We start from the raw sequence: 15,980 nt of genomic DNA on the forward strand, positions 1-15,980 counted from the left end.
CACACACCCACCCACCCACCCACCCCAGTATGCACTTGACTTGGAGGCTTGTAGTTCTGGGCAAAGTGTTAGAGATGGACCTCATCAATATTGGCAGCTCTGTGTTGGGCTTTGTTACCGGTGTTGCTCACAGACTGTAAGAGTAGACGCATGCTTTTGTTAACCACCCATCCCTGTAGTGTGGGCTATTTGTATCACAGGAGTTGTAGCAAAGATGCCTTCTCTGAAACCTCACAATTCCTGTTGGCAATGCAGCTGAGAACTGTCGTGTCTGTAACTCGCTGCTTCTGGCCTTCTTCCATTTTGATCCAGAATGACTTGTTAGGTTGGAATAATTCCCTCTCCCCACTGCAACTGCAAAACAGGGATAGGAGCAATAGAACTGAGGTCAAGCCCTTGTTACCTTCAGGAAGCGTACAACTTTCCTAGCATAAAAGCCAAAGAGTAGAGAGCAGGGATATTCTTAAGGCATGTTCCCTATTAGCTTAGTATCTATTGCAACTACAAAACTTGAGAACCAGAGAGCTGATACCCTGGGCCTCTTGCAGTGCTACCCGTGTTCAGCAAGAGCACGCATTGTAATGTCTGGAAATAAAGCCGAGAGAAATCTTCAAATGTGTAACTGCAAATACTTTTTTTAGCGCCGAGAAGCCCGGAAACAGGAACAAGCAAACAATCCATTTTATATTAAAAGCTCTCCTTCCCCACAGAAGGTAAGTCTAGCTTGTTAAACAATTCTCTGGCTGTCTGTGTGTATAACAGTACAAGGGCCATCTGATTTTTTCATAGTCGCATCTTAATAGACTGTCTTGTGGATCCCTTTCCTCTCTGGGAGCACCCTGACCACTTCCTCTCTCCCATTTGTGATCTCCTAACCACTTAACGTCGTGGTGGCAACTGCAGCAATTGCTTTATGGCAGAGTGTCATATGGGCCGTATTAATGTCTGATCTTTAATGCATAATTTTTAAATTACCATCTCCTTTTGGTCTCCAGATTTTCCCGTGTCAGTTGTCTGGTCCCTTCTCTTTTTCCTTGCTTGCACATGTGTTTATTTGGTTGTGTCCTCCCCCACCCCCTTTTTTCTCATGCTTTACTGTTGTTTGGTTCCCTTCCTCCCCCTGCTGTGAGCATGCTGCCCGGCCCACTCCATCCTTTACTCCCTCTGCTGTGTAGGCATGGTGCCTCAGTGCCATGTCCTCTTCTCTTCTGAATCACTGTACTCTCCTGTGGGTAGCTGTGATTCCTGAGGGCATCTCCAGGTGTTTGCTTTAATACATCACTAGCCTCTAGTCTAGGGGCAGCTGGGACTAACTCCTCCTTCAGTAAAGCCTAGAATCCAGCTCAGCAATAAATAGTAGCTCCAAAGAACACAAAACAAGTCAGGTGAATGCACTGACTTGGTAATTTGGATACGTGTTTTCCTTTGTAGATCAGGGTAATTAATTTATCCAAACTCCTTCTTTGTCCCCAAAAATTCCGGTGCGGGCAGTTGGATGTTCCGTTACAAGCAATGGAACGATGCAGTAAATACACTTGGCAGCATGATGGGTATGCAGATGGCCAGAAACTCAGTGAATAGCAGAGGAAGAGGGAAGTAGCAGAGTGCAGCTGGTGTGGTCAGTAGCAGTGACCCAGCAGTGAATTCAACAGACCGGCTAGATTGGATGTGCAGTGCGTCTGTTCTGTGAACCAAACGCATCAATGGAACATTAATTATGTTGATTTGCTGCCTCTCACTTCTTTTAGTCTCCTCTTTGTTTTCCACACTTCTGCCTGGGCTGGGACTTTTCATTGCCCCATTTCCCATGTCCTGATCTCAGCATTACCTCTGAGGTGGTAAGAAATAGAAACCTCCTCAGGTCACCGTGTCTCAGTTCAGTGCTTTTCTTGGCTGTAACAAGGAATGTTAACACAATCACATTTCATATGCACCTATTGTTACTTGATTAGCACCAATGAGCCACATAATTTTTCCGGTTTCATTTCATCTGCCCTTTGGAATGTTCACAGGTTAAACTGTTATTTTTGATGACTGTTTCTATATTAGAGAGACATTTTCAAGTATTTCTGAAGCAGATACTCAGACTGTAATACATCAGAATTGATTTCTTGGTTGAAGATCAGTGCAGGGTGATGGAGCTAAGCCATGCCTTTAAGCAAGGGACAATAACTCAGTATGCTCTCCTATTGTAGAGTAAATTCTAATGCACTGAATCTTCCATTTCCCAGCGATACCAAGATACGCCAGGTGTGGAGCATATACCTGTGGTCCAGATTGACCTTTCTGTTCCCTTAAAAGTTCCAGGTAAGCACATAGACCAAGCCAGTTTCAAAGTGGAGGTAAAGAATTTCAAATTTCTACAACAGAAGAGTAACGACTTCCTCTTACTTCTAGCCTCACATGTCAGGTTCCCATATTGCCTCTCATTGTGAGTGTGCTGGAAGCTACAGCTGTTAAACTTAGAACCATAGTTTCCATTCTCCTGCACAGTGGAAGGCAAGCCTTCTTTTCAGTGCTGGAGTTCAGACAAACCTATGGTGAGGTGTAATGCACAGGCTGACTGCGTAACAGGAGTATGTTGTCAGGAAAGCTCCATCTTCAGAATGTCAAAGCTCTGCAGTGACCAAAAGCTGTGATCAGAGCAGAGGGGTTGGGGATCAAGTGAATTTGAGCAGTAGGCTGCTTCTGAAAGACAGAAAAACGATGGCTGAAGTACAGTACACGGTAGAGAACAGCCTAGAGAAAGTGTGAGTGAGCTCTTTCATACCAGGGTTGCGGCCTTTAATGTTCTCCGTTTCCCAAGGGTATGAAAAATGCAGTCGGACAGTCAGCTGTAGAGGAGTCTCCAGGCTGGATTCTTCCTTTGGTGATCTAACGCTCAAGAGAGTCAGCAGGAGTTATGCATGAAAATGAGCAGAATTTTGTCCATTGGCTTGCCATGGGCTGTGAAGTTGGTTGGGAGGAGGCTTTTATTGAAGGGACTGTGAAGAGCTGGGGGGTGTGAGGATAATGTGGGGCTTTGATCTTTGGGATTCGGGATGAGAAACTGGGGCAAAATGTGTTAACTCCTGCGACGGTCAGCCTGTAAGCAACTCTTACCCGAGCCATCTGCGTGGGCAGGAATGCCCATGTCCGACCAGTATGTGAAGCTGGAGGAGGAGCGGCGGCACAAACAGAAGCTTGAGAAAGACAAGAAGAAGAAACAGCAGAAGAAGGAGAAAGAGAAGAAAGGCAAGCATCGCCGCCATACCTCCCTGCACACGGAGAGCGAGGAGGACATCGCCCCGGCCCAGCATGTGGACATCATCACCGAGGAGATGCCGGAGGTCAGTTGCCCACTTGCCTTGGTGGGATGGTTGAAGAATAGCATAGGCTGGTTCCCCCCGTGAGAGAGTTAGGAGGCCTCTTGGCACATGAGGCTAAAGGCTGCAATTGACCGAATAGAAAAAATGACTAAACCCACAGGATGCGCCTGCAGTAGAAATCATGCCGCCCACAGAGACTTACAGCTTCTCTCCACGTTGAACTTGCATCCCGGTTGCAGGCTCTCTGCCAACATAGTTAATTGTACTCGCTAGTGCCTCTGGGGTGTGTTCCAATCAAAACCCAGTAACGGAAATCCTGGGATTCACGAATAATCGCTCTACTCGAAATGCCTGAAGGCTGGATGGAGTTTACAGCTGATGTGACTGCTCCTGTCTGAGTGGAAGGAGGCCAGTTTCACTAGATCGCTCTGGGCAGGTGGGGTTTGAGGGGGGACTGGTATAGTTTGGGAACTGCTCATGGCTGCAGCGGTTTCTCTATTTCTCCATCCATCTAGAACGCGTTGCCCAGTGATGAGGATGACAAAGATCCCAATGATCCGTACAAGGCCCTGGATGTCGACCTGGATAAGTAAGTACAGACCTGTGAGATGTGGCTTACTTGCCTGCTAGCCATGGCAGTCAGTGCAGCAGAGCTCCTACTGTGAGGCCTTGCTTCTGCTTGCACTAGAGGCGAAACCCATCAGTCTTCACCCGTCCCCGAGCGCTTGGCCTAATCTGCGCACCTCGGAAAGCCACGGTGCACGCGCACAGGATTTCAGAGACTGGCTGCAAGGGATGTGCTGAATCGGCCCTGCCATCAGTAGTTGTTCAGAGCACGGCTGTACTGGGGGGGACAGGAAATGGGGACAGTCACACTTCTATGCCAAGTGGTTGCTTTCCCTTTGGGTGTCTTCCCCGTAGCTCTTTGGGATGCTTTCGTGGAGACCGGGTCAGTTGATGGGGCTGCCAGCTCCTGCCAGCCGGTCTGTCCCAACCCATTGAGTTGGGAGCCGGAGAATGCTGGGATCCTTATGCACCCCACTGGAAATCTGAAGCCCCCGATGGGCATTGAATAGCTACAATCAAAGGCCAATTGTAAAATGTTGCCTATGCAGGTTTCCCTGCTGTTCTAGAAAATCATATTCTAGTCATTGTAATGGTTGGGTTAGGACCCTTTTATCCTGCGGGATTTAGGAGGCTGTTCTACTTAGGAGCCTGCTCTACATTTCCTGTCGGTACATTAAAAATGGGGGGGGGGGGGGGGGAAACAAAGTTCTTAAAGAATTGGTCTGCTTCTGGAAGCAGTTGTCTTTGAGTTTCTCGGAGAGCAATAGGTAGGATGAAAGCAATTCCTACCAGCAAAGGCTGAATAGACCAGTGTGGAAAACACGAAGCTGACTGTTCCGAAATGGAGTGTTCGTGGAGGTGTCATTGGGCCTTCACACCATTCCTGTCTATGCTCTACCCATATACACAGTCGTGCTCTTCTGTCACATTGTCTCATCTCTGTCCTCTCTCTCTCTCTCCCTGTGCTTGCATCACTCTGTGCCACTCACACACACACAGTCTGGTTTCAGGGGAGCCTGCCAGGTAAGAGTATCTCACTAAGCAGATGGCCTTCAAAAGGTTGGTTGATTTCACTGATCAGTGTGAATCTCTTCAGGATCATGATCATATTCGAAGCATGGACCCCTCAAATGATGCCTGCGACTCCCTGTTCCTTACTGGCTTTCTCTGAGCCAAGCCTTCTGTCACCAGACATGAAATTGTTTTTAAATCGAGGGCTGCTGACTGCTTGGTCAGACATGATCCTGCTGGGTTTTACAGTGTTTGTGTTAGAAGTAGTTAGATCAAGTCCAGTCCTTCATCCCAATCTTCCTGACCTTATGTTGGTTGCTCAACAAACATGCGAATCAACATTGAACCCAAACACAGATCTGACTATAGCAGTCCATGCAGAGGTGACATGGCTGTATGGAGGGTGTTACATGCTCACCCCCCTCCCGAGTTGCTGCTTGGCTTGTAATGAGCATGCCCAGTAATATGGTAATATGATTTTCTCTCAACTATACAGCACCTTAGTGTGACAAGAACAGGAAGCTGATGTTCTCTTTGTCTCTGGGCATAGAATATAAAGCCAAGCGATTTGCAACAGTCCTGCTGTGATATGGGCGTTCCAGCCAAATTCATTTTGATTTAATGCTGGGCTTGTGATTTACAGCACAACTTTCTAAGCAATCCTAAGAAAACTCCGTGTATAGTTCTAGGAACCCTGCCCATTGTTTCAAATACTAGACACATTGAGTCCTTGGCCCCGGGATTTATTTAAGCCAAGCTGTCAGCCCATAAGATACAATTCCCTGCTTGGCTTGTAACATTTCCTGCTTCAAATCTTTCCTCCTATTTTACATTTTTACTTGTTCTTCTAGGATAATTTCATAGGTTTGCAACGTCATGCTCTGTGTGTGGGGTTAATTCTTCAGGAAGTGATTAATCTGCAAGCGCATCGCTGTTGTGCTTTGCTCACAGTGGCTTGCCAGATGCTTTCATCAAACTTCTAATGCCTGCAGGCAGGCAATGTGGCTTCATTGGGATTCTGACGTGTGTTAGTGGAGATTTTGTATGTGATCCTAGGCGAATTCTGTGAGATTTTTTTTTTTGAGGTGGGGTGGGCAAGTGGGGGGCAAGAGAAACTTGCCTGGGAATCTAGTAGGTGCTCTGTTCATGAGAAGGTAACTAATCGTCTCTCTTAAGACCCTTAGCAGATAGCGAGAAGCTGCCCGTGCAGACACACAGAAATGCTGAGAACCTGAAATCACCAGACACTGAAGCTCCGTTAGTAGAAAAAAGGAGCAAGAAACCTAAAAAGAAGGAAAAGAAACACAAAGAAAAAGAGCGTGAGAGAGAAAAGAAGAAAGAAAAAGACAGAAAGGTGGCTGAAGAAGGGAACAAGGTATTTCTTGACAAAATGTCCTGTGTTTCAGACGTGCTGCTGCCGACGGCAGTAGCTGGTACTAGGATGCACATGCGGATTATTTTTAGCTTTTCATTTCCTGGGATTTCTGCAGTAATGAAAGTGCCCTGCTGCCAGTTACAAGTAGAAAAATGAAATTAAACAGCTACTTAGCCTCGTCAGCCTGCAGAGTGCCGCTGGCGAGAGACGCTGCGCTGCTCCCCGACACGGAGCTCGTGGGGGAAATGTCAGTTCAGTGAGCGGCATTAGCAGGGAATCGCCACTTGAACCCACTTGATTTACAACGTTCAGTGGATTTCCTGTGGGCAAAAGTTGAAAAGTCCAAAGTTCCCTGCGCAGACCAGTTGACTGATCAGTTGGGGTCGAAGCTTCCCCAGGCACTGCAGCCAGTGTCCACCTGAGGGGATGAGGGTGCCTCAGCCTGCAGGCTGGCTAATGGGCGGTGCTTTTCCATGGGGGGCCACGCCAAGAATTTAGTAAGTGGTCAGGGGCTGCCCTTTTCTGTGGTCTTAGTGAAGGGAGGGGTGCAAGGTCTGGGAGCAGTAGGTAGAGGAAGGGTCGAGTGGGGGGGGGTTCTGGGAGAGTGTGAGGGTGTGAAATGGCAGAAGTCCCCTTAGGTTTGTCCCCCGGTGGGCTGATCATGCCACTGATGCCCACCTTCCTGCTCTCTGGGGCTCCCTGCCATCCCGTCCTGCTGGGCCTGATCCTCTGCCCTCTCCCAGACCAGGCACAGAACTGGGTTTACCGCCCCCTGCAGAGCAACACGGACACTGAACCAGCTCGGCTCTAAGGGCTCAGCCCCCAGGAAACCGACTCCCAAAAGGGACCCAAACCCCAAGTAAATCCCTGTTAATCTGGGTAAAAGTTTTACACAGAGAAAGCTCATATGGTCAGTCCCCTCTGGCGTTGACAGAGCGATGCAAAGGGGGGTTCCCCCCTCCCCCCCGTAACGGTTACTTACACTGGGCTCGATAAGGGGCAGACATGGCTTTGTAAGTCTAAGAAGTTGGGTCTAAGTGGTTGCAAGTGGAAAAGTCAGATCCAAGTCAGTCACTAAATTAATATCAATAAACAACGCTCCGCCAGTTCTAATCCATGAGAAACTTCTCCCTCAAATGTTTACCCTAAACGGTTGTTCTGAACCTCTCTCATAACTTAAGCATCCGCTTAGCTTGGGCCCGATCCTCCCCCATTCAGTCTTAGATGTTTGCAGCGGGCTTCGTAGGTGGTAAGGGGGGGGGAGGTCTCCTGACCAGCGGTCCCTGTAAGGCAAGTGCTTGGGCAGCCTCCCACGGCCAGCAGCTTGTTTCTACTGGTGGGGCGTGTTCTACATGCCTCAGTGCACACAACAAAATGTATTTCATACACGGATGGAAAACTTTAGAGGGAACCTTGCTCCTGGCGTTTGGCAGTTCTCCTTATTCTTTGCCCCCCCCCCCCCCCCCTTACGTCCCTTTTGCTCAAGGCAGGAATTCTTTCTGCTCAGTTCAAACGTCTCCGCTGGAGTGGAAAAGTACCAGATCCAAAATGGGTTTCAGCATCGGGCGGCCTGGCCCCATGCCTTTCTAGTACCAACCACAGGTTGGGCTCCCAGGACAAACCTGGCTGCTCACAGGAGGTTGGCTTGATCCCTCAGCCATCTGGGTTCCTGTCATCAGCCTTGGCCTCACTCCCACACTTAGAACTCCACACAGATCCAACGTCTGATTTCTAGCTTCACATACAAGAATGACACGTGCACAAAAATAGGCTCGACGCATTCAGCGATTAACGGTAAAAGTGGACTGTTACGTGACCTGTTCTGCATAAAGCATCTTTGAGTTCTGCATATTCATAAGCCGGTTCTCATAGGGCATGGGGGGAGGGCGCATCACAGATGGAGTCTGGATACAGGAGGGGGCTGTGACCTGAGACGGGGACAGGAGGAGCTGCAGCCCTGATCCTGCCACAGCTTGGCCTTGGCCCCGACTCTGCTGGGGCGGCCCCAGCCTAGGCAGCCTTAGCTCCGATCCTGCTGCGAGGCAGCCCAGCCTGGAGCTCCTGCAGTGGGGAGACCTGCTGTCCCCCTGCACATCGGGTGCTGCTGAGAGAAGAGAGCTGGGGGGTCCTCTCTCCTTGCACTAGCTGCCAAGTGCCCCCCTTCACCCCAATCCCCACCCACCCCGGCCTGTGCCCTCAGCCGGAGCCCTCACAGCCTTGCACCCCAGCCCTCTGCCCCACACCTGAGCCCCTTCTCCCACCCCCGGAATTTTACGTGCACCAATATGAAGGTGATGTCTGGCACGTCTGCTCTGTCGCACGTCCCCTCCACATTGGTGCACGCAACATTCGTTCTACTCTGGGGTGGGAAACAGGAGGGACCGCTGGGACGGAGCCCGCCTTCGGGCCCCCGAGCCATCTGTTCCCTGTATTTCTGCGCCAATTGCAGCAGCTTCCATGTCGTACAACTCGCTGGGTGGCTTGTGCGAAAGCAGCACAGTCACGTTAATGTCACGGTCCGGGCTTGATTGCTCTTGTGTGTGTCAGGGGGAAGACTTGGACTTCTGGCTCTCCACTGCCCCACCACCTGCCGCCCCTGCACAGGCACAGGTAGGTCTGACTATTGCTCCCCCTCCCCCCCCAACAAACTTTTCCTTGGGTCTGTGAGCCCTGGCGCGCAAGCTTGGCGTTATTGCAGAGCGGGAGCTCCGGGCAATGGGAATTCGTCCCTTCCAGCTGCTCTGTGGGATGAGGCTTTGAGCCCAAGCGCGAAGGGGGATCAGTGGGGTTGAAAGGACCCTGTACAGGCAGGGAAGTGAAGGGGTGTCTGGGTCAGCAAATGGCACCTCCCAGCCGGGGCCAGGGAGAGCAAGGAAGCCTGGGTTTTGAAGGGGGGCTGTCTGCCTCCCTCCCCGCGTCCCGGTCTGCAGCGCTCCTGGCATGTCAGTAGACACACACCAGGGCCAGGGCTCAGCAGCCCTGGCCTGGGGGGTCTGCGGGAGATGCCGTGCGGAGTCGAGTAGCAAAGACCAACAGCTGCAGACTGAGGCGAGGTTTGAAAATGGCCCCTCCGGCTGTACTTCCCATTGACCTCTAAGCTGGGAGAGGTGTGGGGACCCCAGCAGGCTTATGTCTAGGATGAGCCCTTGGCCGAGCCCTAAACCCACGGAGCGAACCTCTTCGCAGCCGTTGGGACAGCCCCAGGGCAGCCCCGTCGCCTGCACTTGGCTCGCGTCAGAGCCCCTCTTGTTGCTCCCTGGCAGAGCGAGCCCGAGGGGAGCGCTGCCGGAGCTGAGCCGGAGGAGCGGCAAGAGGCCCAGAGGAACGAGCAAGAGGAGGAGGATGCCGAAGGAAAGGTGAGGGGCTAAAGAACTGATGCCATGGTGCTGCCAGGCTGACTCCAGCCACTGCTCCACCTGGTCCAGTGTCCTACCAGCAGTGACCAGGGCGACTGTTCAGGGGAAGGTGCAAGAGACTAGCCTGCCCCCGGGGTTGCTGAGCCGTTGGCAGGTGGCTGAGCGTGCTCCGCACGGGGTTTCCAGCCGTGGCTCACCAGAGCCAGACTCTGCTCGTGCCACGTGCCTGGGGCTGGAGGCGGCGGCAGGGGCCCCGCGAGCCCAGGCAGAGGGCTAGTTGGGGGTGTGCAGTGGAACCTGGGGCTGGAGAGACGCGGGCGAGAGGCAGTGAGGGGAGGCTTGCTGAGCGCGCGGCTGACGCCTGTTTGCGCTGCCTGGCAGAAAGCCTCCAAGCATAGGAAGAAGCACAAGAAGAAGGAGGAGAAGCCCAAGGACAAGAAGAAATCCAAGAAGCACCACGGCAGCAAGGAGGAGCCGGCAGCGTCGGTGCAGAACGGGACGCTGGACGATGAACCGCTGCCGGTGAGGGGCTGTGCCGCTCGGCTCTGGCCGGGGGGGCGGGGGGGGTGCGTTTGCTACATTAGATCAGAGCTGCACTCGTACTTCACCAGCCGAGTGTCTCTCCTGAGCCCTCCCCTCATGGCCACTGGAGTAACGAATGGGGGAGGGGTTAGTGTGTGGAGCTCGCTCTCCCGCAGAGTGAGGAGGGGCCATTGCGGACCAGCCAGCTCCCCACAGACCCTTTCCCTCCGCCCAGCTGGAGGGTCCAGCTGAGCAACCCGTCCCCTTCGGCTGCTTGGGAACGCACGTCACCAGGTGGTGGAGCCGCCTCGTCCCCCAGAGCCCTTTGCTGCTGGCTCTGCAAGGGCCAGGCTTGGGCGGAAGCGTGTTCCCATGTGCGAGGGAAGCGGGGAGCCCCCTACACGGAAGAGGGCTCTGGGCTGCTCAGAACTGGCTGCTGTGGGCCCAACTTGAGCCCTGCACCCGGCTGTCGATGTTCTCGCGCTGTGGCCGAGGTGCCAGCAAATGCCCCCGATTCAGACCTGGCGGGGAGCGAGGGGGGGACATTGCTTGCTCTGTAGAGTCGAGTTTTCATCCGTACACGTGGCTCGCTGTGTAACTTCCTACTTGGTTTTTCAGCCCATGTCCAGTTACTGCCTTCTTGCTGAGAATTCGTACATTAAAATGGTGAGTAACTCAGTGTGAGCGTCTCTCACGTCCCTCCCGCTTGGACTTCCTGAGCACCTTCGGGAGATGGCCCTGGGACGGCTGACGGCTGCAGCGTTTAACTAGAGAACCGTCCCAGTTACAGCAGCTAGACATGGCCGAGTGGATTTCTGGGGCAGGATCCCTCCCTGGCTCTGTGGTTATCAGCACAAAGGTCTGGCCCAGCCCTACTGCTTGAAAGTCTGGCAGTGCAGTTAAAGGAAGTCTCCACACCGACGCGTGTGAGCGCTAGATTCTCTTCAGCCCACTGCTGTGTACGTGAGCCAGCGTCTGAAGCCTCCCTGTGGTTTCTTCCTTCACAGACATACGACATTCAAGGAAACCTCCAGCATGACAGTCAAGTCACGGTCTCGGTGATCTTTGAAAACAAGAGTGCTAGCTTCCTGAAGAGCATGGAGTTGAATGTCCTGGACTCTCTCAACGCTAAAATGCTCCGGCCGGAAGGATCATCAGTACACGATGGGATACCTGTGCCGTTCCAGCTGCCCCCTGGTATGGCCAGTCCCACGCTGCCCTCCTGTGGGAAGGGCTAACCAAGTGACTTTTAGAAAGTGGCTTTACCCTGTCCCCGGTGATGCTAGTTAGACCCTCCGAGTGGCATAACCACTAGGTAGCGTGGTCTAATAGGTAGGACTAGGGGTAAGGCTGGCTGTGCTACAGACTGCGGTGTCCTGGACGTCACCAGGCATTCGCAGATCACGATTGGCTTGATTGATTTCTTAACCTGCGCAGCTCTTGGCTTGCTGGGTGCACTGCAGTCCTGTTCTTCGCACCCAGGAAGGTTGGGAAATCTTATTGAAAGCCCCGATAATCACTTGAGTCCAGGCCTTAAACTTACACCAACAACTGCAAGAGGTGGTAAGAACCCAGGGTGGGCTGCTCTGACACTTAACTGCATTGGGCTTCAAGTTTCCCCCGTGGTAATTGGGGGGGGGGGGGTTAATTCCCTCAGAGGAGTATTGAGGCTTAGAGCCTGCAGGGCTTTGAGACGGGCGAGTCGGAAGCGCTCTCCAAGGGGTGACGCTGGTACATGCTGAACGCCTGCGTCTTAACAGCTGAGTGTGGGAAACAGGAACATCGCCGGGGATGTGGTGAAGGCCAGCACTAAAACGGGGCTCACAGCAGGGCTAGATAGATTCGTGGAGGTTCGCTCCATCAAGGGCTGTTAGCCAGGCTGGGTAGGAACGGTGTCCCTGGCCTCTGTCTGGAAATGGACAACAGGGGAGGGATCATTGGATGATTCCCTGTCGTGTTCCCTCCCTCTGAGGCACTGGCCATGGTGGGCAGACAGGAGACTGGCCTGGACGGATCATTGGTCGGACCCCGTCTGGCCGCTCTGATCTAACACCGAATGCTTGACGCGCTCCCCGCGGGGCAGGGCGTGGGCGACTGTGCAGGCGTGTGGCTTGTGGAGCCCGTCAGCTCTGCATCGGGACCCCGCCTGGGTCATTATCCGGCTCTTGCTACTCGACAGAAGTCAGGCTGGCGAGGCCGCGGTCAGGGAAGGAAGCTGCAGTTCAGGGACAAGCCTTCCCCGAGGGCAGCCCTGCAAAGCTGCCTCTGGGCAGGGCTGGTGGAGTGTGGGGCCTGCACCATGTTTCTCCCTGCCCTGTGCGCTGTCTGCCGGCAAGACACAGCCTGGAGAGGGCCCATGCACCTCCTGTGCCTGTGATGCAGCCCTGCCATTGCCCCAGCCTGCAGCCTCCTTCCAGGTGGGTCCTATGTGCAGGGACTGGGCTGCTGGAGAACAAGCTGCAGGCAGGGAGGGTCCATCCCAGCGTTTCTCTCCCTGGCTGCAGCAGCGCAGACCTGCCCACCGGTGACACCTTTCTCACCGATGTGCTAATCACCAGCCTGCCACTGCCTGTACTGAATCCCGTTAACACAGGCAGCAGGATGCTGCTAAGTGGCGTCTGCTGGCTCCATTGTGCCATCCAGAAATCCAGCCAGGAGACCCGGGACAGATTCCAGCCGAGGGGGAAGGAAGTTAGGTGCCCAAATCATATTGATTTTCTGTGAGTTGGCTGCATCCCCCTCAGGTGCCTCTGAACATCCCACCCTTACCTGGGGCCCAGAGCCAGGCATTGGTCAGGCTCGCATGCCCCTGTCCAGCGCTGGGAGCGATTACCGTCCTAGCTGTACGTTTTCAAGTGTCTAAAGGGATGTTACAAGGAGGGAGAGAGAAAAATTCTCCTTGTCCTCTGAGAGCAGGACCAGCAGCAATGGGCGTAAATTGCAGCAAGGGGAGTTTAGGTTGGACATTAGGAAAAACTTCCTGCCTGTCGGGGGTTAAACACTGCAATGAATTGCCTGGGGAGATTGTGGAATCTCCATCCCTGGAGATACTGAAGAGCAGGCTGGACAGACACCTGGCAGGGACAATCTAGACGGGGCTTCGTCCTGCCGGGAGAGCAGGGGCTGGACTCGATGCCTCCCGAGGTCCCTGCCAGTTTGGGGATTCTGTGACTGATGCCTAAGGAGGCGAGTTGCTTGCCGTGTCCTCACGCCTCCCTCTCCTCTCGCTCACCAGGGATCTCTAACGAAGCCCAGTTCGTGTTTACTCTGCAGAGCATCGTGATGGCTCAGAAACTAAAAGGAACCCTGTCCTTTATAGTCAAAGTGAGTCCGCTTTCCCCCTCCTGCCTGCCTTGGGGGGCGTGGCAGGGCGCCTGGCCTGGAGAGAGCACTCGCTGCTTTGGGGCTCCTCTGCTCCCCCTGCCCCCGCACAGCCTGAGAAGTGTCACATGACTCCATGAGATGCAAAAAGCCTCCTGAGCGTAAAACAAGTCCTGGCGGTGTGGGACCCTGGTTCGGATGCTTTGCTGCTTGTCACCTGGCAGCTCGCTGCAGCCACATCCGCCCGCTCGGTCTCAAGGTCGCTGGCCGGGCAGCCGGCTGGTGATGCAGCCCAGGGACTGTTCTGTCCTTCACCTCGGGGGTCAGTTCCACGCTGACCACTGGCCCCAAAGCTCCGCGGGCTGGAATGGGGTGCAATGCAGGGTGGAAGCAGAGGGCAAGAGTGGAGCTGGCTGAAGAGTAAAGAAAATGTTGTATCCACGAGAATGAGTCCCAGGTCTGCGGCTGGGGATACCCGTGGGTATGAAGCGTCTAGCCGCAGCTTTGCAGAGCTCTGCTGAGGAGGCTGAAGTACCGAGCTCTGGTCTTTCCAGAAACGCTGCTCGTTGTCTGTGCAGTATCGACATAACCCGTCGATGGCCAACCAAGACAACCATTGTCTCAGGGTTTGCCTTTTTAATGCGGCTTTCTTGCAAATCCGCCCTCTGCCTGGCCAAGGGGACAGAGGAGCCGTTCGTTTGCTTCTCAGGCTGTTTCCCAAATTGAGACTCGATCTCAGTGCGATAGACCAAATTCCGCCCGTTCAGTCGTTTTGAGCAGGGCATGGAGTTGAAAAGTTGGCCAGATCCGTCTGGTTCACGTACTTGTTGTCCTTTAACTCCTGTAGGTGTACGTACAAAACCCCAAACTCCTGCCTCGATACTCTGGGCGGCCCAAAATCCAAGCCCCTAATTCCGGCAGTAACGCCACTGCTCACTCCCCAGCCAGAGACAGTTGGTGAAATCTCTCCAGGCCTCTGCATGCTGGGTTGGGGTAGGTGCTGTTTCTCTGCCCCCAGATTCCCTTCATCTCCTTTCCTTTGGCCTGTTGCAGAATGATGAAGGTTCAACCCATGAAAAACTAGATTTCAAATTGCACTTCAGTTGCGCTTCATATTTGATCACAACGCCCTGCTATAGGTAAGTGCCGGCCGAGGGCGCCAGCGTCTGCACCGTGCAGCATTGGCTTTGCCATCCACGTGCAGCTTTGGCTGGGCCAGGTGCGGAGCCCTGACTTTCCCAGCCAGTGGTGGCTTCTATTCAGTTTGTCTGTCTCCTCCCATCCCCCGCTACGGGACACAGCATGCATCAGGATGTGCTAGGGGCCTGCAGAAGTAGGTTGCTGAACAAACAGCGTGTTTGTCTCCTTCCGTGTCAGATGACAGGGATCCCCGAGACTTCGTCTCAGCCCACTCCAAACCCGAGTCTCCCGCTAGGTCGTAAACGCGCGACTGCTGCGCTCTAACTGCAGAGAAGGCCTGGCACGGTGAGGGAGAGCTGGGGCGGGTTGGTGCCATGACCTCTCCTTTGTGTTTTTGCAGTGATGCTTTTGCCAAGCTGCTGGAGTCTGGGGACCTGCACATGAGCTCTCTAAAAGCAGATGGAATTAGCGTTTCTTTCCAACATCTACTAGCAAAGATTTGTTTTTATCATCACTTTTCAGGTGAGTTCCTATCACCGAACCCGCTGCGAGGGGTCGTGTTCTCATTGCTAATTTAGGGTTGGCTTGGCCTTGATCTTGCAGGCCGGGTGAAGCAAGGAAGCTATCTTGGCCCATTCTGGTAGGCAGGTGTCCCTGTCTCAGAACGTGCTAATTAAAGGCTGAGCCATTCAAAATGTGCGCCCCTCTGGCACCGTAGAGATGGCTTGTCCAGTTCAGTGAGGTGCACTGGGAGCCAGGGCTGGGGCGAGACCACTTCAGGCTCCAGGGCTGTCAGTCTGATCTTTGGCCAGCACTAAGTGTAATTGGAATGGGAGGAATTTCGCTTCATATCTTGGGGTAACTTCAAATTCCTAATGACAAAAGTCGAACAATTGCTGGCCAAAGCAGCTGGGCTTTGCAGGCCAGTGTTAATTGCTAGGATCAACTAACCGCTTATGGCTAAATACCGCCTTTGCTGCAAGAGGGTTGATTTTGTGACGTCACATCGTCATTCATCTTAATATTCCAAAATAATCCCAAAATCTGAACAAGCAAATTGCTGATTAAGGCATCCGAGCCACCTTAACTCTGCCCCTGGGCTGGGGGCAGGAGCCGGCAGAACCAGAGAGCTGCTGTAACCATGCTTAGGAGAAGGCAGAACGGCCGTTCAATAAAAATGCATGCTTACTTCTGCAGTTGTGGAGCGCGTTGACTCGTGCGCATCAATGTACAGTCGTTCCATCCAGGGCCATCACGTCTGCCTGCTGGTGAAAAAGGTGAGTGCTCCATAACGCTCTGTGGTGGCAGCCGGTGGGGAACTGCCTGGCTGGGGGGCCGTCTTGCTGCTTAAGGCCAAGGGGTGCGCATTCCCAGTTGGGA

At 53.4% G+C, this 15,980-nt stretch overlaps 1 protein-coding gene across 2 annotated transcripts in view; it reads left to right on the forward strand.

The window, feature by feature from the left end:
* AP3D1 (adaptor related protein complex 3 subunit delta 1) overlaps positions 1–15,980 on the forward strand; it is an 88,510-nt gene that overhangs the window by 70,413 nt on the left and 2,117 nt on the right. For both annotated transcript variants that reach the window (XM_075903208.1, XM_075903209.1), the window contains 14 exons: positions 642–713; positions 2,232–2,307; positions 3,124–3,329; positions 3,824–3,897; positions 6,063–6,261; positions 8,809–8,871; positions 9,525–9,617; positions 9,999–10,139; positions 10,758–10,805; positions 11,147–11,336; positions 13,375–13,463; positions 14,514–14,599; positions 15,001–15,122; positions 15,798–15,877. In XM_075903208.1, the coding sequence (XP_075759323.1) occupies positions 642–713; positions 2,232–2,307; positions 3,124–3,329; positions 3,824–3,897; positions 6,063–6,261; positions 8,809–8,871; positions 9,525–9,617; positions 9,999–10,139; positions 10,758–10,805; positions 11,147–11,336; positions 13,375–13,463; positions 14,514–14,599; positions 15,001–15,122; positions 15,798–15,877 (1,539 nt within the window). The remainder of the gene's footprint in view (positions 1–641; positions 714–2,231; positions 2,308–3,123; positions 3,330–3,823; positions 3,898–6,062; positions 6,262–8,808; positions 8,872–9,524; positions 9,618–9,998; positions 10,140–10,757; positions 10,806–11,146; positions 11,337–13,374; positions 13,464–14,513; positions 14,600–15,000; positions 15,123–15,797; positions 15,878–15,980) is intronic.

This window comes from Pelodiscus sinensis, chromosome 19, assembly GCF_049634645.1.
Source record: "Pelodiscus sinensis isolate JC-2024 chromosome 19, ASM4963464v1, whole genome shotgun sequence".
Taxonomy (NCBI): domain Eukaryota; kingdom Metazoa; phylum Chordata; order Testudines; family Trionychidae; genus Pelodiscus; species Pelodiscus sinensis.